Source organism: Diabrotica virgifera, chromosome 2 (assembly GCF_917563875.1).
Source record: "Diabrotica virgifera virgifera chromosome 2, PGI_DIABVI_V3a".
Classification (NCBI taxonomy): Eukaryota; Metazoa; Arthropoda; class Insecta; order Coleoptera; family Chrysomelidae; genus Diabrotica; species Diabrotica virgifera.
In genome coordinates this window covers 225,447,821-225,473,503 of record NC_065444.1, presented here as the reverse complement: position 1 = coordinate 225,473,503, position 25,683 = coordinate 225,447,821, and the positions used below count along the sequence as shown (strand labels likewise).

At 32.2% G+C, this 25,683-nt stretch overlaps 1 protein-coding gene across 1 annotated transcript in view; it reads left to right on the top strand.

The window, feature by feature from the left end:
• The window catches only part of LOC126880442 (uncharacterized), a 69,417-nt gene extending 47,786 nt beyond the window's left edge, over window positions 1–21,631 (top strand). Inside the window, exons 3-4 of the mRNA XM_050644301.1 lie at window positions 10,236–10,368; window positions 21,391–21,631. Coding sequence (XP_050500258.1) covers window positions 10,236–10,368; window positions 21,391–21,460 — 203 coding nt within the window. The 3' untranslated portion in view covers window positions 21,461–21,631. The remainder of the gene's footprint in view (window positions 1–10,235; window positions 10,369–21,390) is intronic.
• Window positions 21,632–25,683: the final 4,052 nt, after the last annotated feature.

The window sequence follows — 25,683 nt, the reverse complement described above, 5'->3', positions numbered from 1 at the left end:
GAATCAAACTGTGTTTTTTTCTCAAATTTTGGAACACCCTGTGGAATGTTCTAGCTTTTATAAAATACTGAAATGATAACCAAACTATAGCCTCAGGTTTTCTTAACATTCTGTTTTTTTGATTCATTTGCTTATGTTGGATAATAAAAAAGTTAAGCACTTTAACAACTACCCCTGTTTTTCGTTAATGCAGGGTGTTTTTAAATAAGTACGGCAAACTTAAAGGGGTAATTCTGCATGATAAAATAATGACAGTTTGCTTTATAAACGTATGCCCGCAAATGCTTCGTTTCCGAGATAGGGGGTGTTGAAATAGTTCTTACAAACTGACGATTTATTTATTTCTCTAAAACGGTTTGTGATATGCAAATGAAATTTGGTAGATTTTAAGAGGTAGTTATTGCGCATTTTTTTGGCATACAATTAAGAATTTTATATTCACCATTGGCGTGCATACGGGTATAAATATTTTAGATATATCCCGTATGCACGCCAATGGTGAATATAAAATTCTCAATTGTATGCCAAAAAATGCGCATTAAATAGCTCTTAAAATCTACCAAATTTCATTTGCATATCACAAACCGTTTTAGAGCAATAAATAAATCGTCAGTTTGTAAGAACAATTTCAACACCCCCTATCTCAGAAACGAAGTATTTGCGGGCATAAGTTTATAAAGCAAACTGTCATTATCTTATCATGCAGAATTACCCCTTAAAGCTTGCCGTACTTATTGAAAAACACCCTGTATTGACGAAAAACAAGGGTAGTTGTTAAAGTGCCTAACTTTTTTATTATCCAACATAAGCGAATGAATAAAAAAAACAGAATGTTAAAAAAATCTGTGGCTATAGTTGGGTTTTAATTTTAGTATTTTATAAAAGCTAGAACATTCCACAGGGTGCTCCAAAGTTTGAGAAAAAAACACAGTTTGATTCGTACACCCTGTATACAATGACAATGTAACTGTCTAGCAACAATATTATTACAGCGATATTGATCAAGAATAAGGCTATAACATATTAAAAAAATTACTTAAATCGGACATCAGGTTTAGGAAATACAAGACATTAAAAATGACCCATTTTTTGGGGTGCCCGTTTTCTCTGCCGGTGAGTGTATAGAATATGAAAAAATTTTTGTCCGAAAAATATGTTGGGCATCTTAATAAGTCCGACACGTAGAATTATGTTGGTGGTAAATAGCAGCCTGATTTTTGTATGAGAGTTTAATGAAAGGGTAACAAATCAATTGGAAGTTCTGTCCGACAAAATACATGGGGCGTTTTCGTAGTCTGACGTTCGCAACCTGTAACCTGTTCCACAATTAAAACTTCTCCTGTTCCAGTGTTCTCGTACATCAAAGTTTGTCCGACTATACACCGTTAAGCTATTAACAAATTTCCGCCTTGTTAAAAAGAACACATTATTTATTCATAAACTACGACAGTTAAATATTGCTTTTAGAGTTTCTGTTCTTACTGAGCATTGAACTCTCCAATGTTATTTAAAAAAAACTAAGAACTGCTGTTCAGTGGAAATAAGTTTAGAAGCCGTAAGTAAGCTAAATAATCTTCTTCTTCTTTAAGTTCCATCTTCTATCGAAGGTTGGAAATCATCATGGCAATGCGGACCCTGTTGACTGCCGCTCTAAATATCTCTGCACTACTGCATTCGAACCATTCCCGTAAGTTCTTAAGCCAGGATGTTCTTCGTCTCCCACATTTCGCTTTCCTCGGATTTTGCCTTGCATAATAAGTTGTAATAATGAGTATTTTTGCCCTCTCATCACATGTCCCAAGTACTCAAGTTTTCGTCTTTTGATAGTTAGTATTATTTCCGGTTGATTTCCTATCCTTCTAGTTACTTCCACGTTCGACATTCTTTGAATCCATGATATTCGTAGGATTCTTCTGTAACACCAAAATTCAAAGGCGGCCAACTTATTCAAATGGACTTGTTTCAACGTCCACGCTTCCAAGCCATAAAGAAGAGTAGAGAACACGTAACATCGAAGCATCCTTAGGCGTAGTTCTAACCTTATATCCCGACAACAAAGAAACTTTTTAAGTTTAATGAATGATGCACGTGCTATTTCAATACGTGTCTTAATTTCTTTGGTTTGGTCTACATTTGATGTTATCCATGTTCCTAAATATTTGTAGTTATCCACACTCTCAATCACAGTATCTTCAATAGTTAATTGGATGTTTACGTGTGCTGATTTAGTTATGATCATGCATTTAGTTTTCTTTAAATTCATCTTCAGTCCGTACTCATGACAGCGTTCATTAAGGCGTTGCATTACGTTCTGTAAATCATTGTTGTTATCTGTTATTATTACTGTATCGTCTGCAAAACGTAAGTTGTTCAAAACTTCTCCATTGATAGATATACCTTCTATTGAATTTGAGAGCGCTTCTTGAAATACCGCTTCACTGTAGACATTGAAAGTAGTGGAGACAGCACGCAACCCTGACGGACTCCTCTCTGTATTTTGATATCTTGGGTGTCCTGGTTGTCAACTCTTATCTTGGCAGTTTGATTCCAATATATATTAGATATAATTTTCATGTCACGACTGTCAATATTTTTGCTTTTTAATATATCTACAAGCTTTTTATGTTGAACTTTATCAAATGCCTTTTCAAAGTCTACAAAACATAAGTACATATCCTGATTCATGTCCATGCATCTCTGGGCCAGCACATTCAAGCCGAACAAAGCATCTCGTGTGCTCATACCATTTCTAAAGCCAAATTGTGTGTCACTGATTTCATATTCGAGAGTTTTAACAATTCTACTGTGTATTATTTTCAAAAATGTTTTAAGTGTGTGACTCATTAAAGATATTGTTCTGTGATCCGAGCAGGTTATTGCACTTGACTTTTTGGGAATTGCTACAAAGGTCGATTGCAGCTAAATAATCTACATTCAACCAATTCAAAAATAATTTTCTACTTCTTCTTCTTAAAGTGTCCTCTCCTCGATGGAGGTTGGCTACTACAATTGCAAACTCTTCTCTGGCTTCAGCTGTTCTTATTAGCTGTTCAAAGTTTAGCCCTGTCCATTGTTACTATAAGTTGAGCATATTGGTATCTCAGTATGTGCCCTGGGTATGATGTTTTTCTAAAAGAGTTTTTCTGAGTTTTCTTTCCTTGCCTATTCTATGAAGCACTTCTTCGTTTGAGGTATGCGATGACCATGCAATTTTGAGGATTCTTCGGTAGATCCACATTTCAAAGACCTCCAATTTATTTACGTTTGATGTTTTAAGGGTCCATGTCTCAACATGATATGTGAAACTATTGTGCATTTGATGATAGAAGCATATAATTTGGACCAGATATATTACACATATAAAGGTTCAAATTTAGATGGGAGGCCATCTCAGATTTTGCCATTTACAAAAATGGCGCGCATTCAAAATGGCGACTATACATATGTGACTGATAGCACGATAACTTTTGAAAGAAAGTTCCGATTGTAACCAAATTTGGTATATAGGTTCTTTTTTGATGTGTAAAATTGAGGTCTTGAACTGGAAGAATCGGTTTACCAGAAGTTGTGTTTTTCCTGGTTTTTTATGTAAAAATATGTTGTTTTTATTTCAATTATTTCACCCTGTATATATTAATTTTTCAAAAAGGTAATAACGCCATTGAAAAGGGCGTAAGAATATTTTTTGGGAAATATTTTGAACTTTTTAGTTATGCTAATTACCATTTAATAATTGCATAACTTATCTTGACATGTACCTATGTGCGGCAGATTCGTGCAAATATTATAAGAATTATTGTGCATTTAATGGTAGAAGCATATAATTTGGATCACATATACTACATATACAAAGGTTCAAATTTAGATATGAGGCAATCTCAGATTTTGCCTGTTACAAAAATGGCGCGCATTCAAAATGGCGACTATACATATGTGACTATTATCACGATAACTTTTGAACGAAAAGTCCGATTTCAACCAAATTTGGTATATAGGTTCTTTTTTTGATGTATAAGATCGAGCTCTTGAACCGGAAGAATTGGTTTACCAGAAGTTGTGTTTATCCTGATTTTTTTGTAGAAATATGTTGTGAATTTTTTCAATTCTTTCACCCTGTATATATTAATTTTTCAAAAAGGTAATACCGGCATTGAAAAGATCGTAAAAATATTTTTTAGGAAATATTTTGAACTCTTTAGTTTTATTAATTACCATTTAATAAATACATAACGTATCTTCACATGTAGGTACCTATGTGCGGAAGATTCGTGCAAATAATAATATAAGAATTATTGTGCATTTAATGGTAGAAGCATATAATTTGGATCACACATACTACACAGACAAAAATTCAAATTTAGATATGAGGCCATCTCAGATTTTGTCTTTTACAAAAATGGCGGGCATTCAAAATAAATCTGCCGCCCATAGGTAAATACATGTGCGCATACGTTAGGCACTTATTAAATGGTAATTAACTAAAAAGTTTAAAATATTTCCTAAAAATATATTTACACTCTTTTCAATCGCCGTATTATCTTTTTGAAAAATTTATATATACAGGGTGAAAGAATTGAAAAAGAAACAACATATTTTTACACAAAAAAAACCAGTAAAAACACAACTTCTGGTAAACCGATTCTTTCGGTTCAAGACCTCGATCTTATTCATCAAAGAAAGAACATATATACCAAATTTGGTTGGAATCTGACGTCTCGTTCAAAAGTTATCTTGCTGTTAGTACAGATTATAAATTTATAAAAATACAAAATCTGAATATTAATGCAGTAAGTAATACAAAATACCTTGGAGTTCACATCGACTCATATCTACCATGGGATATACACATAAACCAAACGTGTAAAACACTGAGATGTCTGTTGTACAAATTTCGATATTTACGTAACATACTGGATATCCATCATCTAAAGGTTATTTACTATTCTTTGGTAGAATCGCTTCTACGTTATGGAATCCTTAGTTGGGGTGGAGTTGTAAATACACATCTAAACCAATTAGACATTATCCAGAGAAAAATATTGAAATTTATTTACAATAGACCTTCGAGATACTCTACTAATGATCTATATAGCGAATCTCAAACGTTAGATAGAAGACAATTATATATTCTTACCATAATTGCCAATCTATACAAAAATAAACATTTACTCACACCATTAGAGCATACCTATAATACAAGAACAAGAGCACAGTCCTGTGTTAGATTAAATATTGCAAAGAAAACAGTTGGGAAACGAAACTTTGAGTATTTACAAGGAAGAATCTACAATTTGATCCCTGAAATTTACAAGACATACCTAATCACTATAAATTCCCTGAAAATGATTAAGAAATTGTTTAGTAGGTATTTGAAACAAAATCACAGGCAAATGTTCAGCCACCTTTTTGAAACCAATTATTAAAGTTGGTAGTCTCAGATTAAATATATGCATCAATAAATTGTTATAGGCACGAAATATCTCTCCTTTGTAGAAATTCTTTTTTATGTCAATTTTTTTAATAGAATTGCTAAATTAATTAAAATCGCTTAAAACAATTCTTTAACTTAATATAATTGCTACATTATGTAAAATTGTTTAATCGCTTAAATAAAAATTTAATGTAAGCTCAATATAAATGAACAATGTAAAAAAAATTTGGCCCATGCTCAACTTCATTGTTTTAATGGGCACTATTGTTTATTTACCTTGAACAAAGTATCGAACAATTAAATAAATGTAATATTAAATTAATTATTGTATTGTGATGTAAGTATAGTATTGTATTATTATTAATTGTATATCACTTTCATGGAAAATAAACGTTATTATTATTATTATGTTAGTTACATATGTATAGTCGCCATTTTGAATGCCCGTCATTTTTGTAAAAAGAACAAAAACTGAGATGGCCTCATATCTAAGTTTGAACCTTTATCTATGTATTATATGTTGTCCAAATTATATGCTTTTACCATTAAATGCACAATAATTCTTAGAATATTTGCACGAATCTGCCGCACACAGGTACATGTGAAGATACGTTATGCCTTTATTAAATGGTAATTAACATAAATAAAAAGTTCAAAATATTTCCTAAAAACTATTTTTACGCTATTTTCAATGGCGGTATTAACTTTTTGAAAAATTAATATATACAGGGTGAAAGAATTGAAAAAAACAACATATTTTTACATAAAAAATCAGGGAAAATAAAACTTTTGGTAAACCGATTCTTCCGGTTCTAAAGCTCGATCTTACACATCGAATTAAAGATCCTACATACCAAATTTGGTTGAAATCGGATGTTTCGTTCAAAAGTTATCGTGCTATTAGTCACATATGTATAGTCGCCATTTTGAATGCCCGCCATTTTTTTAAAAAGCAAAATCTGAGATGGCCTTCTATCTAATTTTGAACCTTTATATGTGTAGTATATGTGGTCCAAATAATATGCTTCTATCATTAAATGCACAATTCTTATATTATTTGCACCAATCTGCCGCACTAGTAGTCGAATTTCGAAATTTATTCGAGAATGGGCAGTCAATGAGGGTATTTGGCTCCGAATTCCATCCTACTACATCGATTTACTTGTAATTTTCAGAGTAAGTAGGGAATAGCTCAAGAAACAAAGTCTACCCTATGCGACGTGCACTTTTATCTTGGGGGTGGTTCCCACCCCTTCTCAGGGGGTGAAAAATGTTTTGTTTAAAATAGCCACGGAAGAGGCTAGAGAACCTAATTCTAAGCAAAAACTGTTCTATTATTATTTTTTGAAAACTCACGACTTTTTGAGTTATTCGTGGTTGAAAATCGGCCATTTTCATTGAAAAATTACACCTTTTCGGGCGGATTTTTTCGAATACCTTAAAAACTATGCATCTAACAAAAAAACTATATATAATATTTCTGTAGGTTATAAAAAAACAAAGAGATTTGTTCCTTTATAAATCTTCTAGTTAAAATACAAAGAGGGGTATGGTAGGTAAGAAGAGTTTGTTTTTTTGCTGCATGCTCAAATCGGTTTAGGGTAGACTTTGAATTAGGAGATAAGTAGAGGCTAGGCCCAAAATTTCATTAAAATCCATGCAGCAGGATAGAATTCGGAGGTAATATCCTATTCTTGCTCCCATTGACCTGCGTAAAAGCAGTTTTTTTTATTTTTTCGAAAGATTTTCTGGCCTGTTCTATTATATTTTCCAATGCTTAATCATATTTATTTCTCTGATGAATTTTTGAATTTTTTAGTGAAATTTTTTATCGAAAATATGTTTGTCAAAACACTGTTACCTAACTTTGTCAAAACTAGGAATGAATTTAAAAATCCACGTTTAAAATCACGTAGTCAAGTCCCGGCGTTCATCCATCTCTTTCTCTCCAAATAAGTACTTTCTCTATCTGCTCTCTGGGCCGAAGCGCAAAAGGGTATTACCCCCGTTAAGATAGGCAAATGACCTCATTCGCAGAATTCAACTTTTTTCATTTTTTTACGTCACAAGTGATTAAAAAATAAGGTTCAGCGAAATTTTAACCATCCATCCCCTTGCCCCTCCGCCCCACCTCCAAAAACGCGATTTTTTCGTTTTTGTTTTTTTTTTGGGTAGGATTTAAATTCAAAATTTCAAAAAGTTCACTGGCATAGTTGAGGCTTTTACAAAACATGTCTATTTTTATAGACCCGTAGGTTGAGTGTCCATAACCTCAAAACGCATTTTTATTTAATTGCTTTTTTGAAAAATGCGTATAACTCTTTTTGAAGATGGCTGCAGGTCTAATCTGTTTGCATTTATTGTATTTTATCCAAAGCTACATATTATATATTTTTATTAGAAATTTTCGTAAATCTTGAAAATCCTAAAACTGGTTTTTAGGGGGTTTTTGGGGATTCTTCCATTTTATAGACTTCAAAAGAGGCAAAATCAAGGATTTTTTATAAATTATATAAAAAGTAAAGTAACTCAGTCCTTTGGGACATTTAAAATTGAAGAAACTCGTTCATTACCTCCAAAAAAGACCCTCCACTTTCTTGGGGGGTTTGAACGTGTTTCTCCAATTTTTGAATGTCTTAAAGGACTGAGTTTAAACTGTTTCTAAACTAAAAAAACTTGATTTGATCTATTTTGAAGTCTATAAAATTAGAAACATGTCCCAAAGCCCCTAAAAACCCAGTTTTTCAGATTTTTGAAGGTGGCGCACCTTACGAAAAATTCTAAAAATATTTTTTATAGATTTTTATAGATTATATAAAAAGTAAAGTAACTCAGTCCTTTGGGACATTTAAAATTGAAGAAACTCGTTCTTCAAACCCCCAAAAAAGACCCTCCACTTTCTTGGGGGGTTTGAACGTGTTTCTCCAATTTTTGAATGTCTTAAAGGACTGAGTTTAAACTGTTTCTAAACTAAAAAAAACTTGATTTGATCTATTTTGAAGTCTATAAAATTAGAAACATGTCCCAAAGCCCCTAAAAACCCAGTTTTTCAGATTTTTGAAGGTGGCGCACCTTACAAAAAATTCTAAAAATAATTTTTATAGATTTTTATAGATTATATAAAAAGTAAAGTAACTCAGTCCTTTGGGACATTTAAAATTGAAGAAACTCGTTCAAACCCCCAAAAAAGACCCTCCACTTTATTGGGGGGTTTGAACGTGTTTCTCCAATTTTTGAATGTCTTAAAGGACTGAGTTTAAACTGTTTCTAAACTAAAAAAACTTGATTTGATCTATTTTGAAGTCTATAAAATTAGAAACATGCCCCAAAGCCCCCTAAAAACCCAGTTTTTCAGATTTTTGAAGGTGGCGCACCTTACGAAAAATTCTAAAAATAATTTTTATAGATTTTTTATAGAATATATAAAAAGTAAAGTAACTCAGTCCTGTGGGACATTTAAAATTGAAGAAACTCGTTCAGACCCCCAAAAAAGACCCTCCACTTTCTTGGGGGGTTTGAACGTGTTTCTCCAATTTTTGAATGTCTTAAAGGACTGAGTTTTAAACTGTTTCTAAACTAAAAAAACTTGATTTGATCTATTTTGAAGTCTATCAAATTAGAAACATGCCCCAAAGCCCCCTAAAAACCCAGTTTTTCAGATTTTTGAAGGTGGCGCACCTTACGAAAAATTCTAAAAATAATTTTTATAGATTTTTTATAGATTATATAAAAAGTAAAATAACTCAGTCCTGTGGGACATTTAAAATTGAAGAAACTCGTTCAAACCCCCAAAAAAGACCCTCCACTTTCTTGGGGGGTTTGAACGTGTTTCTCCAATTTTTGAATGTCTTAAAGGACTGAGTTTTAAACTGTTTCTAAACTAAAAAACTTGATTTGATCTATTTTGAAGTCTATAAAATTAGAAACATGTCCCAAAGCCCCTAAAAACCCAGTTTTTCAGATTTTTGAAGGTGGCGCACCTTACGAAAAATTCTAAAAATAATTTTTATAGATTTTTATAGATTATATAAAAAGTAAAGTAACTCAGTCCTTTGGGACATTTAAAATTGAAGAAACTCGTTCAGACCCCCAAAAAAGACCCTCCACTTTCTTGGGGGGTTTGAACGTGTTTCTCCAATTTTTTAATGTCTTAAAGGACTGAGTTTTAAACTGTTTCTAAACTAAAAATACTTGATTTAATCTATTTTGAAGTCTATAAAATGAGAAACATACCCAAAGCCCCCTAAAAACCCAGTTTTTCAGATTTTTGAAGGTGGCGCACCTTACGAAAAATTCTAAAAAAAAATTAAGAATGTAGTTTTTCTCCACTCCAACTGTAGAACTCCAAAAAATTGGAGTTGCAACCATCACTAAAAAAGTTATACCTAGCCAATTTTCAAAAAAATATGCATTTTGAGGTTATGGAAAAAATGCAGCTGTTTTGAAAAAGCCTCAACTAAGGGTGTGAATTTTTTGAAATTTTTAAATTAATTGCATCCTACCTAAAAAAAATAAAAACGAAAAATTGACGTTTTAGTGGTAGGGGCGGGGGAAAGGGTAAATTCAGCTGAAATTTATGTTTTACTCACATCGTACGTAAAGAAATGAAATTTTGCTTATCTTAACGGTGGGTGTGGGTACCCTTTCCAAAGTCGTTCCTAGTGTTGACGAGTAGTACTTATTTCGATCCTTCAAGTTTTGTAAATGTTGATTTTGTTGCAACAATTTATTTTTTAGAGCTTTATTATTTACCTATTTTAAAATTTTATTTAAATTCATATATTTTTATATTTTTTTTTTTCAGCGGCTTTGGATCCCACCCAGTACAATAGTAAATTTATGAATAGTATTTGGGGGCAATATAACCGATATTCAGTCCATAATTTAAAGAAACTGATGCACGAAAATACTCAAAAGTACTTTGTGGTTCCAGTTGAGTAAGTATCATCAATACAATATTGTATCTCATTATTCGAAGGAGTAGCACATTTTTTAATCATAATTACTATGTGGAAAGGTCATTTGATAGTGTTCGCCATCAGATTTGGATAAAACTTTTACATAAAAAGACCCAGATTTAAGTCATTAACATAAGTCCAAATCACTACTTCGATGAAAAACAGCAGCAAAAGCAAACCAAAAGGTGTCTAAGCCTAAATCATATATCAAGTTGACAAACCTGGTATTACTGGTGACTTTTATTTGCCTCTAATACATTTCCATTATCTCATGGTTTGTTCTTTTGCTTCTGCGCCATTCCCCGTTAGCCTCCTTTATACATACCACCAAGCAACTGTTCTCAAGATTTTCCTTTCCCAAATCTCTAGGTTTTTTTCTTCTGTCTGATTCATTGTCCAAGTTTCACATGCATACAACACCGTTGGTCTCACTATTGCTTAATAAGTTCGAATCTAAGCTGCCATCGACACGTTTTTTCTTCACATTTTCTGAACATTTTTCGAAGTTCTATTAGTTAGTGCCATTTTAACTAATGGTGTCAGTTTCTTTGGTATTTCTAGTGATCTCATTGCTTCGTATAGTCCGTTTTGTGAGATGGAGTCATAGACCCTAATAACACCAAACATTCCATTTATGTTCCTAGAATGTACACACAGGATATTGAAAACATTCCTGGAATGTCCTCAAAAGCACAAGAATGTCCCCTAAACGTCCCAGGAAAGTCCTCTGTCAGCATTTTAAACATTCCTTGAATGTCTTGTTGGAACATTCCATGAATGTCTACGAATGTTTTTTGGACATTCACAGTATATTTTTTATACATTCCCTGGATATAATCGCTGATGTGACATAATACCTCCGATTTGTTTCTTCATGAGTTTTGTAAGAGAGACTAAAAACTTTTTTACAGTCACCTCCTAATTTCATATGATATTTTTTGACATGTTTTGTAGTAAATTCAACTATCTATTTACTAAAAAAACATGTCAAAATTTACATGTGAAAACAGGAGATGACCCTAAAAATGGTTTTTCGTCTCCTACAAAATTCATGAAAAAGCGGATAGGAGGTATTGTCACATCACCGACGATATACCAGAAGTATATGTGGCCATACCAAATAGTACATCCTTGATAAATATAAACATTTTTATTGCACAAAATCTTGTCATATATTTTTTCCATAATCATCACTACGATGATGATTCATTGTATTGAATTGTACATTACAATTACAATCTGGTCATAACTGACCAATGAGCAATTTTAATTTAACCTAAATTACTACTGTTCCTTAAAATGAAGAGCTCTATTCAAGATCGAACACTATTCTATCACACAAGGTATACAGGCACACAAGTACTATGCTCTGCTTTTCACTATCACCTATCACTCAAACTAGTTCAAAAGGCTTTGTCCTCTTCAATCTTCTAGTTTGCCCAGTAGTATCGGGAAGCTGGATTTCCTCAATATTCTTGTAGGTACTTAATATGAAGTTGTTGCTCGTGACTTCCAACTTTACTCCAACTTTAAAAACAAATCCAGCTGTAAAATATTTATGTGCCTGAAGGCTTTTGTATGCTTTCATCTGCTGCTTAGAGTAGTAACTATGAGACTCCACCAGATATGTATAAATATCTATACTATAATAGTAATTTGGTGGAATGCACTTTACTGTAAAATCCAATTCTGACTGAATTGTATATGGATCTAAATCCCCAATTATTTTCAGCTTCAATAAATATCTAAAACAATAAAAGAAATAATGTTATTGCTTGCAAAATTCATCAATATTGATAAATATCAGGGAAAAATTAACAGTAAATAAAAATTGTTTCCCCTACCTTTGTCAATAGATATTGCAAACGTAACCTCTGTAACTTTTTGTATGCCAACCAGATTGGCATACAAAATGCCAATTTTGGTTTGGATTGCCTAATATACGCGCGGCAAATTTGAAAATGAACGCAAATTGAATAGTAAATGGCCTCTCTTAAAATATAGGACATTGGTAGTATGTTCATAGAATGTCTTGTGGTAACATTCCACCAATAATTTAATCAGATCTTCACCGAATGTTCCTTCAATGTCCAGGACATTCAAACATTAATAGAACTTTGATAGTACATTCCTGGAATGTTTTGTGTTGTTAGGGGACCTGTTTAAAATTAATGAAGAGCATACTTACGCAAACATAGATTTTGTTGGTAGCTGTTGTCTTGTAATAATTTTAGCATAAAAATTTAGTCGGTTATTGTTCTTCCCTGTCTGAAAACAGCCTAATATTCTCCTATTATCTCAGACAGTTGTATCATTTGTCTTTTGAGTTGGGTAGATGAGTGCGGTGTTCCAATGGTCTGGCATTTTTTCGTTTTCGCATATTTTTATAATAAGTCGCGCTATCTTTGGCTGCAGTATATCTCCTCCTACTTTTAATATTTCTGCAGCACTTGGCTTTCTCGCGCACTTTTATTATTTTTAGGTCCCTTATTACTTCTATTATCTCATTTTATGTCGTCTCTAGTGTTGTTATTTTTCTGTTTCTTGCTTTTATTTTGTGTGACTTCTTTTTGGATATTGTTAACTTCTATTATTTCTAGTTGTTTTTCCAATAATGTTCTCTTCTTTTATATACATAATCGTTAAGGTTCTCTTTTTTTGGTTTTATAGTGCTCTTTACCTTTTTCTGAATTACTTTATGTTCATCCTCATCAAACCAGAGTTTTCTCTTTTTTCTGCTTTCCCAATGCTAAGGTCTGCCGCTTCTCTCATGGCTGTTTGTATTAGTTTCCATGCCTCCTCCAAGTTCATCGTCGTGATTCTTCCCAATCTCTTATTTATTTATTCCTCTGTTCTTTTTGCTACCTATATATTTATCTTTGAGGTGCTCTAATTGATATTTTCCCTTGTTTTCCTTTCCTTGGTTGTTTGGAAATTTTTTGCTTAAGTTTGACTACTATTGTCAATATATGGTTATGGTAGGGGAGCAAAGTATGCTAAACGTGCAGTCACTCGAGCGCTTTGGGGACCTATTGGGTTGTGAAGAGTATGTCCTAAAACCAAAAAAAGTTAAGTAACGTTTTCCATTTTAGAGGGCGCTGGCCATTTTTTAATTTAATTTTCCATTTCCAACAATTGTTTTTTCCGATTATAACGCCATCTGTGCATAATTCGAAAAAATGTTTCGAATAAAAGTTAATTATTTTTTCATAAGGAATCAAAATGAGCAATAAAAAATGGGGGCTCCTATTAAAGATTTTAAAGTAACCCCCCATCCCACCTCCGTGGGGGGGTCGTGTTTGGTGTCATTCGATAGATTTTTCAAAAATATTAAATAAGTGTATTTTACAGTTTTTCGATCTGATGTTCGTTTCGCGAAATATCGCAGGATTCGTAGTTAAAATATTAAATTTACCCCCACCCCTCTCCGTGAAAAGTCGTGTTTGGTATCATTCTATAGATTTTAAAAAAATATTGATCACGTATTTTTTAGTTTTTCGATCTGTCATTCATTTCGCGAAATATTCGCTTTTTTCTTGTGAAACTTTGGGAATCCCCCATTTCCTTACGCCCGGCTCAAATCGTCAGATTTTTGAAATATACACTCTTTCTCATGTACTTAACTTACCTTATCTTAATCTGACAATTTCGAGTTTTTTTAAGGATAGATTTTTTTTTTCGGGCCCCCCTTAACGAACTCCCCTGTGTTAAGAGTCAATATATGGTAGAGGTACATCTGCAGGGCACCAGGTTACTCCCCATATGATAATCTGACGCGCTCGAGTAACTGCAAAAATCCCTGCTTGGGCTCCCCTACCATTACTGTGGGCATCTGCTCATATTATTTATATCTTGAGAATATATTAATTATTACTATTATTTTTACATTTTTGGTTGTATATAGTATAAAAGCTGTATTTTACCTGAGCAGTCCCTAGTTTAACGACAAGAAAAGACTCGATCAAGTTTGTGTTTTTAGAATTGTTCTATTTTATTCGATAGTGATATTTTGTTTACTCGACCTTTTTTATATTTGTTCATGAATTTTCGAGAATAATTGAGGGGATTAGATGCTAAGGGGTACAAGTGACAAAATATTGTAAACTTAGTTAGGTGCACAAAATAATACTAGATAGTACTAAAAATTTAGTGGCAAAGCGATACTGGTGAATTAACCTACTGGTGGCGACATATCGCAGGTTGTAGTTTGACTACTTACGAAATATAAAAACAGTTTGCGGTAAACACGTATAACTTCACTTGTATCCCTTTGCCTGTAAGGTGTTGGATATTATTTTTGGTGAATCGTTTAGTATCTTTGCAAATTCAAAATATTTAGTTTAGTATTCAAAATAAGTGAAATAATAATACAAAATGTAGGTACCAAGTAATTTTTCATAAATAAAAACGTTTAATTTTTACGTAATTTTTCTTTTATTTCATTTAAGAACTTAAGAAATTCGTAGTGGCAAAGAGAAACAAGTGAAAAAGTTGAAGCAGAGGGGTACAGGTGCGAACGTTTTTTTTTTTCAAATTTCAAATATTTTGAATGAAAATAAATACTAACTTTACAAAAGCTTTTTCAATTAGATAAATAAAAGGTATAAAATTAATTCAAAATAAGTCCATAAGTGATTAATTCGGTGTAGAATTTACTACGTAAATTTAACTTTGACTTCGTTTTTCTCAATTAAACCATTTTATCACTTGTATCCCTTAGCATCTAATCCCCTCAATTATGTTAACACATATACAGTGTGTCCCGAAAAGATTGGTCATAAATTATACCACAGATTCTGGGGTCAAAAATAGGTTGATTGAACCTCACTTACAGTTGAGTCCGTGAGTCTTTACCCGTGCGTCATTAATACCTGGCGAGATAAAACACATACTTTTTATCTAGCATCATTCTCTTCCACGCATGAAACTCATGACAAACCAGCTGCCGTTTGTTATTAAGTTAAAACACAAGTTATTTTTGTGAACCATCTAGACTCAGTGCATTGAAAAGAGATAGGTACAAAAAAAGACGATTCGGTATGTTTTCATATTTTAAGCACAATTTGTTTGACGTTTCTGCTTTGTTTACTTTTTAGGGCTGTCAGTCAGTTGAATTTTTTGCGGTTTTTGTCGAATTTTTGCGTTTTGAAGTTTCTTTATTATACACAAACAGTTGTTTTCACAACTAATTTTATATTGGACTTTCAAATTTTAAGGTAAATAATTATATTTTGGCAATTAATATTTAAAACATACAAAGCTAACGTCATTCACACAGTAAAGAAGTGATTGTGTTTAGGTTTCCGTCAAAGTGAATAAAATGACAATTAATTAGTTAGTAGTTATAAAATATAATATTATTTGCTTTAAAACTCTTTTAAAAATTGTACTTTGATTTTATCAGTGGGTAAAATCCTTACTTTTGTTTATTTTTGACACTCAACATATTGCAAAATACTTTTAAATAAATAATAAAAAAACCTATTACATCAACACACTGTAAAGTGAGCTCGTACGTAGAGGGGATATTTACAAATTCGTGAGCGCCAGTGGTGACAAGTCTGTAAACGATTACCGGAAATTTGACATAAATGTCAAAGTTATTAATTTAAAATTAAAATTAAAAACATTAATTATAAAAAATATTAGTTGGTCAAAGCTGTGGTATATATTTTTACCTTAAATATACTTACGTTTTAAATACTGAATTTAAGTTTTTTAATGTTCCGTAAGATGTAATTATAAATTAATCTTAGCGCCATCTACACAATAATTGTGAAAGTATCCGAAGTAAGAAATTCATATTTTATCAATAGAACGTCAAAATGATTAGCAAAATCTTAAAAAAATCGATTACAATTTAATTACATTTTTGCGTTGTAAATGTTAAGCGATAGCAATTAAATAATAAATTTAAAAATTACCAGTGAAAGTTGAATTAGTAACCGCTAGGAGCGACACCAGCGAAGCTCAGAGCGTATATTTAATTTTATTTTTTATAAATTGTTTATTTAATAATCACTAATGATATTAAAAGAATTTATTAATGTAATTCAAATGTAGCTGCAATTCTGCCAAAAATTTTCAAGCAAAACTTACATTTGACATTCTATTTATTTGATAACGTCACATTTTATAGTAAAACCCGTAATCGGAACAGTAGTCACTTTCTGTCACTTCTTGTTGCGTGAAATAGATTTCCGACTTATTTCGTATGCTTTAAATGATGACGCACGGGTAAAGACTCGCGGACTCAACTGTACCTATATACAATAGTGCACACAAAAAAAGTTACAGTCCTTTGAAGTTACAAAATGAAAATTGATTTTTTTTCATATATCGAAAACTCCTACAGGTTTTTTATTGAAAATGGACATGAGGAATTTTTATTACAGCAACATCTTAAAAAAAATTATAGTGAAATTTGTGCACCCCATAAAAATTTTATGGGGGTTTTGATCCCTTAAACCCCCCCAAACTTTTATGTACGTTCCAATTAAATTATTATTGTGGCACCATTAGTTAAACACAATATTTTTAAAACTTTTTTGCCTCTTAGTACTTTTTTGATAAGCCAGTGTTTATCGAGATATTTTTAATATTTGTCGAATCCACCACCTATTTGTATATGGTTCAGTATGATTATAGACACCTGTTAATAATCTGAAAATTTATTTATAACTTAAATTTTTTGGTACATTTTGAAAAAAAACCACATCTCGATAAAAGTTGACTTATTAAAAAAAGACTAAGAGGCAAAAAAGTTTTAAAAACACTGCGTTTAACTAATGGTACCACAATAATAGTTTAATTGGAACGTACACAAACATTTGGGGGGTTTAAAGGAACAAAACCCCCATAAATTTTTTATGTAAATATAGTAAAAAGGAAGCCGCGTCTCGATAAAAACTGGCTTATCGAAAAAATACTAAGAGGCAAAAAAAATTTTAAAAACGTTGTGTTCAACTAATGGTACCACAATAATGAATTAATTGGAACGTACACAAAAGTTTGGGGGGGTTTAAGGGAACAAAATCCCCATAAATTTTTTATGGGGTGGACAAATTTCACTATAATTTTGTTTTAAGGTGGTCCTGCCATTAGAATGATACATGCCCGTTTTCAATAAAAAAATCTCTGAGAGTTTTCGATATATTGAAAAAAATCGATTTTCATTTTGTAACTTCAAAGGGCTGTAACTTTTTTTATGAGCACATTTGTACTAAGGTAAGTTAGGTTCAACCGAACTATTTTTGACCCCAGAATGTGTGGTATAATTTATGACCATTCTTTTCGGGACACCCTGTATATAAAGAAAGTTTTGTATTGAGACATGCAGTTAGTCTTTAAGCCGAGATTCTGTTAGTTTTGAATTCGCGGGATCGTTGGTTCGTAAATAGTTGTAACGTGGTCGGGTTTTGAAATGTAATTTTGTAATTGTAATATTAAAAAATAAATTAGCTATTGTGTATTAAATTTTGTATATGTGAATAAATAAATCAGTGTAAATATTAGATAATTTAAATAAGTTTGTAATTAAAAGAATATAAATCCGGTGTTTTTATTTATTTAAATGTAAGTTAGTAATAATAATAATGAAGTCAATCGTGTCACAATTAGTGTCTAAAAATAAATAAGTAATTTCGTAATAAATAAACATTACAATAGTAAAGGACATTCAATAAATGTATCATTGTTTTCTTGCTTTCATCAGTTAAATTGTTGTCGCCATTATTATTATCAACCTCGACTAATAGATATACGGTATGCGGCAAAATAAACAGTACCTACTGAAATTCGTATGCCTCAAATTTGTATGTGTAATGTGCCGAAACGTACTGAATGGTTTCCGAACGTTGTTGTATCTAATGTGAATGTCGTGATAATGTAAGGTGTTTAGAATAAGGCGATGGTTTGCCTTAAAAGAGGCAGAATGTTTATATTCCCTTCAGATTTGTGACTGCATAAACTTCACTGATGATGCATAAGGATGCTGAAATAGTTGCTATATGGAGATGGTAGTCCAACTCTGAATCGAATATAAACAAAACCTGCCTTGAACTCTTTTTTATCTTTTTCATTTTACTCAGTTTTTGAGTATTTAGAAACTGTCTTTCGGTCCTTTTCCTAGACGAAGAGAAGGTAAATGCGTGGCCTAAGTGTCCTCTATTTGCTTTCTCCTATTTTCGTCGTCTCTACGTGATTATATATTGTAAAATCCGGAGATATGGGATGCAGCCAGAAAGCAGTTTATTAACGAAAAGTCTTAGATTTAAAATATTGTTTATTATATTTTTATTTCAATTATTCTAATTGTTTAAAAAGTAGTAAACTTTGTATCTGGGGCTTTTCGTTGTTTTCCTCGTAATACGAGAGATGTCGCTAGATTGCGTCTCAAAAGGTGGGTTCATTGCATCGCGATGGTTTGCCTTAAAAGAGGCAGAATGTTTATATTCCCTTCAGAGTTGTGACTGCATAAACTTCACTGATGATGCATAAGGATGCTGAAATAGTTGCTATATGGAGATGGTAGTCCAACTCTGAATCGAATATAAACAAAACCTGCCTTGAACTCTTTTTTATGTGTTTAGAATAGTTCTCAGTTTTGCAAAAAAATTTTTATGGTGGAGTACTATTTTCGGTCATGCGGAAAAGATCACGAAAACGGTCCAAGCTTAAAATCAACAATGGTTTCAGCAGGACGGGACAACCTGTCACACTGCCAGGGAGTCTCTTCGAATACTGCGCCATCATGTTGGGAGTTGCCACTCACCAGAACTAACACCACCAGATGCGTACATATGGGAAATGCTGAAGGAGTCACACAAATCCACCGTCTGCCATTGGACATCCTAAGTCTTGACGTCACAAAATTGGGAGGAGCTTATATTTGGCTCCAAACAATTTTGTTTATAATGTTAAACACTCATAAGGAATTTTTAATTTATTGTTTACGTGGTTTGTGTGACAAAATAAGACTTTTCATTTAGGTATTTAGTTAAAGAAACGTGCCAATTAAGAGATTTTTATTCGTTTTGGCCCAGGTGAGTTAATTTAATGCAATGATTAGAACGTAAATAGTGTTGAGGTTATGTTTATTTTCAATCACTAAGGACTAAAAATCACCTGAGCAAAAACGAATAAAAATCTCTTAATTAACACGTTTCTTTAACGAAATACGTAAATGAAGTCTTATTTTGCCACACAAAGCACATAAATGAAAAATTCCTTAGTTTGGAGCCAATATAAGCTCCTCCCAATTTTGTGACATTTGTGACGTCAGACTTAGGCTGTCCATTGCGGACTAAAATTAAAGATTTTTCGTGCCAGAGGCAGTGTCGAATCTACAAATTTGCCTTGGGAGGGAAAATTTGCCTTAGGGGGGAACTTCAATGAAAAACCAACCAAAAGACATAGAAAAGAAAAACTCAGATTACATAAAAGACATAAATAATATCTTATAGGCATTAACTTCCCTTAATTTTCCTAACTAGCGTGTATTTTGGGTTGAATTTGTCTTTCTGTGGTTTCGGTTTCATGTCAGCTGATATACACCAAGCATCAAAATTAACGCACCACCTTAAAATGGGACATTATTCATGTCTCGTATTTCCTAAGCCTGTTGCCCGATTTGAGTGATTTTTTTAGTATATTATAGCTTTATTTTTCAAGAATATCGATGTAATAATATTATTGCTTAACATGTATAAAGTTTGGACCACCCTGTGGATTATTCTAGCGTATATAAAATATTGAAATTAAAACTCAACTGTAGCTTTAGGCTTTCTTAACTTTTTGCTTTTTCACTTATTTGCCTATGTGGGATAATAAAAAACTTAGGTACTTTAACAACTAGCCATGTTATTCATCAATTCATCCATATTTCTAAATAAGTGCGACAAACTTTCAGGGGTAATTCTGCATGAAAAAATAATGATCGTTTGCTTTATAAACATGTCCACAAATGCTTCGTTTCCGAGATACGAGATGTTGAATTTTTTCCTACAAACTGACGATTTATTTATTGCTCTAAAACCGGTTGAGATCCGCAAATGAAATTTGGTAGATTTTAAGAGAAAGTTATTGCGCATTTTTTGACATACAATAAGGAATTTTATATTCACCATGGGCGTGCATACGGGATGTAACTAAAATGTTTATACCCGTATGCACGCCAATGGTGAATATAAAATTCTTAATTGTATGTCAAAAAATGCGCAATAACTACCTCTTAAAATCTACCCAATTTCATTTGCATATCTCAACCGCGTTAGAGCAATAAATAAATCGTCAGTTTGTAAGAAAAAATTCAACATCCCGTATCTCGGAAACGAAGCATTTGTAAACATATGTTTATAAAGCAAACGTTCATTATTTTTTTATGCTGAATTACCCCTGAAAGTTTGTCGCACTTATTTAGAAACACCCGGTATTGATGAATAACATGGCTAGTTGTTAAAGTACCTAACTTTTTATTATCCCACATAAGCAAATGAATCAAAAAGCAAACTATGTATTAAGAAAGCCTAAGTATACAGTTGAGTTTTAATTTCAATATTTTGTATACGCTAGAATATTCCACAGGGTGTGGAAAAACAAAACCTTGAGGAAAAACATACTATCATTGTTACACCCGGTATACAATGACACTTACCTGTTTAGCAATAATATTATTACATCGATATTCTTGAAAAATATAGCTATAATATACTAAAAAAATCACTAAAATCGGACAACAGGTTTAGGAAATACGAGACATTAAAAATGTCCCATTTTTAAGGTGGTCCGTTAATTTGGATGCCTTTAACATCTGTTTTATAGGGAACGTGATTCGTCGTGAAAAATGTTTCCAATGATATATCATGTATACTTGATATGTAAATAATCATAAACATTTCAATATTCATTTCAGTAGGTACTGTTTATCTTGCCGCATACTGTATTTATATAATTTTTAAAATATTTAGTAAAACATGATTAATAACTGTTTATCATTTTTAGGAAATTCTCAACTGGAGAGCAAATTACATTCTTGAATGAAGTACAAAATTCACAAAAAATCTACAATTAATCTGGGTCAAGGCTGAAAATGATGATTATAGAAAATGTATTTCTATCAATATGTAATTTTTTTGGTAAATATAGTTCATAAAAACAAAATCTATTTCACTAAAAACAAAATTGTACAATACCAATGATAACACTAAAATCCATTCAATAAATTAATTTATTATCAATGTCATAGTAGTGGATTTTTTTTAAGTAATCATTTAAAGAATGATATTGAAAATTTAGGTCTTCTTCAGGAATGCGAAAAAAAGACAGTAAGTACATAAGTCGAAAGCAATAGCAAATAATTCGAAGACCAACAGAAAACACTCGAGGTAAAAACGAAACAGAATGCATGCATAGTATCTGAGATTCTTCTTCTTGCAGTGCCGTCTCCCAATCGAAGGTTGGATATCATCATCACTATCTTCACTCTATGTACCGCTCCTCTGAAGAGTTCTAAAGAACTGCATTTAAACCAGTCCCTTAAATTATTCAACCATGACACTCTCCTTCTTCCTATATTCCTTCCTCCTCTTATCTTTCCCTGTATTATCAATCTTAGTATTTTCATATCGCCGTCCCCACCCCCTCATTACGTTTCGTAGATATTGTAACTTTATTATTTTTTAACAAATTGAAGAGTCTCAGATGCAGAATCCACCAAAAATGGTAAATAGTTATTTAAATCTGAAACTATTCGTTTTAAAAGTTCTTTCTGGTACATCCTTAATCTCCGACTTTTTTAATTAATAAGACCGCAGACGACGAATATAGAAAACGAAAAGGAAACGATCACATTCCGCTTTCATTCGTCTAGGAAAAAAGACAGAAGAGGAACTTTCAGTACTCAAATCCGAGTAAAGATAGAAAAATAATAAATGATGGTAACTATTTACCATTTTTGGTGGATTCTGCATCTGAGACTCTTCAATTTGTTAAGAGATGTCGCTGTATCGCGTCCTACTGGGGATTTTGAATCATCTTTCAGATTCCCTTTTAATTGATGGTCCAGCTATTTTTCGATTCAGAGGAGTGCATGCTAACGTCGCTAACGAACGCTGTTGATGACGCCTGCAATGGTAGAAACAGCCTGTCCAGCGGGTGTGCATCCCTCTGAATCGAAAACAAGCAAAACCATCATTTATTATTTTTCTATCTTTACTCGGATTTGAGTATTGAAAGTTTCTCTTCTGTCCTTTTTTCCTAGATGAATGAAAGCGGCAGTGTCTGATTTACCACTAGGCCGACTAGGCGGCGGCCTAGGGCCGCAGCGGTTTGTAAAAAAAACTTTATTGGTAAAAAAATTTAATTTTTATTTTCCAAAATTAATTAATAATTACCTCTACTGTAAATCGAGTACCTACATTACTTTTGTATATTAGCCCGTTCTTTAACGGTAAAATATTGCAAAACCTCTAAATTTTAAAGAACCGCTTGTATTGACATGAAATTTGGCATACACATAGCTAACAAGTCAAAGAAAAAAGTGATATTGTGCCGATATGTGCTTTTGCCCTGGGGGTGGTTTTCACCCCCTCTTGGGGGTGAAAAAATATTCGTCCAAAGAAAGTCAGGAAATTGATAAACTGGCTAATTTTAAGTAACTTTTGTCCTCTAGAGTTTTTTCACTAAGTCAATACTTTTAGAGTTATTTGGCAGTGAATATGTTCATTTCTTCAACAAAATAACCACGCTTTTAGACGGTTTTTTGCAAATAACTCAAATAGAAAGTATTTTGTCGAAAAAACTTTCTTAGAAAAAATATAGTCTGTAAAAAATTTTAAAAAAATGGTGTATATATCACGTCTCTACACCTAGTAGAAGCCGCGTTATAGCTAATGAAAAATAGGTTCATATTTGTCGAATTCCAAAATACTTTAACGTGAAATAACCAGAAATGAAGCACATTTCGGGGAAAACTCATTACAACTTATTTAAAGTGTTTAAAAAAAGCTTCATTTTTGTTTTACAAAAAAATTTCTAGCATCAAAATTAAACAAATTACGCTCAAAATAAAGTTAGTCCCTTTTGGTTTTGGTACAAAAATCAAGAAAATCACCCCCTAATTAGTATCTTAAATGAACTTAATCGTTACGACTTCACAAGTTTCTTGACTCGTGTATATATTGTTTATATGATCTGTGAGTTTCATCGGTTCAAAGTCCTTATTATTGAAAGGGCTGTAGTTAAAAGGGGTCGAACGAGTCACTGATCACGAATGTATGCAAATTTGGAAACACCAAATCTTATTCAGAAAAGCAAATCTGACTTTTTTGTTTTTCGAAATTTTTGGTATCTCTAACAATTTTTAAGTTATTTTGAAAAAAAGCTTATTTTTCAAAATTTAAATTTTTAAAAATTTTATTTTGAAACCAAATTTTTTCAAAAATAAGCACTTTGAATCGATGAAACTTACAGATCATATAAACACAACATAAGTAAAATAATTTGTGGAGCGGTAACGATTAATTTCATTTAAGTTGCTAATTAGGGGGTGGTCTTCCCGATTTTTTTTGCAAAAACAAAAGGGACCAACTTTATTTTGAGCGTAACTTGCTTAAATTTAATGCTAAAAACTTTTTGTAAAAACAGAAAAAAAGCTTTTTTTAAGCACTTTAAAAAAGTTATAATGGATTTTCCCCAAAAAGTGCTTAATTTTTTGGATATTTCACGTCGAGATATTCTATTTGACATTTGGTGATTATGAATCTATTTTTCATTGGCTATAACTCTGGTTCTACGAGATCCAGAGACCTAACGCGTACACTATTTTTTTTACTTTTTTATAGGCTATATTTTTGCTAAGAACGTTTTTTTCGACAAAATACTTACTTTTTGAGTTATTTGCGAAAAACCGTCTAAAAATGTGGTTATTTTGTTGAAAAATGAACATATTCACTCGCAAATAACTCGAAAAGTGTTGACTTAGCAAAAAAGCTCTATAGAACAAAAGTTACTTAAAATTAGTCAGTTTACCCATTTCCGGACTTATTTTGGAGATATATTTTTTCACCCCCAAGAGGGGGTGAAAGTCACCCCAGGGCAAAATCACACATCGGCACAATATCACTTTTTTCTTTGACATGTAAGCTATAAGCATGCCAAATTTCATGTCAATCCAAGCGGTTCTTTAAAATTTAGAGCAAAAACCGTGAAAGAATGGACTATATAAACAATATGTACAATCTAATTAAAATAACCAACATTCAGATCAAAAATAAATATTACCGCTTATTAATACGTATATATTATGTACAATTATTATTATTAAAATTTATTAATAAATAAAAAATTAACGTTTAATCAAGAATTTTACGTTTTCATGAGTACATCTACTTCAAGATGGGGTGTTGGAAAACATTGTCAAAAATAGCAATAACGAAAAGAAACTCCTTCCAAAAAGAGTACACGTTACAAGATGGGCTGTCAAATGGCATGCTGTAAAAGCTATTTTAGTAGGTACTACTGGAGCTACTAGGATGCAATTAAAACAATATCAGCCGATACAGGGGAAAGAAATGTGAGCCCAGCTGAAGCTAATGGAATCAGTAAACAATTTTTCAGATTAGAGAATGCTATTCTACTAAACATGTGATACGATATTTTACAACGTTTGACAAGAGTAGCAAAACATTGTAAAAGACTGCTACAGACTTGAATGTGACTAGCAACATATACAATTCCGTAAAGGAAAGTGTTGAGTCTGAGAGACAACTTTGATTCCTATGAAAAAAGAGGAAAAAGTTGTTTAAAAATGAAACCTATATTCTTGAAATAAAAAGACGACCGAAAATACAAGCTCTCCCTGGCGAAGACAAAGAAGATGAATCCACTGAACCCCACTTTAATGGCAAAGAACACTTAAAGATTAATATGTACATTCAATGTTGTAATTGACAGGCTTTATTGAATAAAAGGCCCGAAGTTTATTTCAGCTTTAATGAAGAATTTGGATTTTTAAACAACTTATGGTCAATTCCAATGAATAAATCAGGGGAAATGCTTTTATTTTGGTTAAAAAGTATCGAATCGACATGGACGGTGACATTGGAGAAGAGTGTGTAGGTACAGTTCAAAGGCTTTGTTGAAAGTATATTTGATAGAGAACCTCATCATAACAAGATTACCAATTTACCAAGCCTCCGAGGAATACACTTTTGGTGTATCTGAAACTCATTCGTGAAAAACAGTTAACAACATTATTTCCGAATATGGACACTGCTTTGCGCATTCTACTATGAA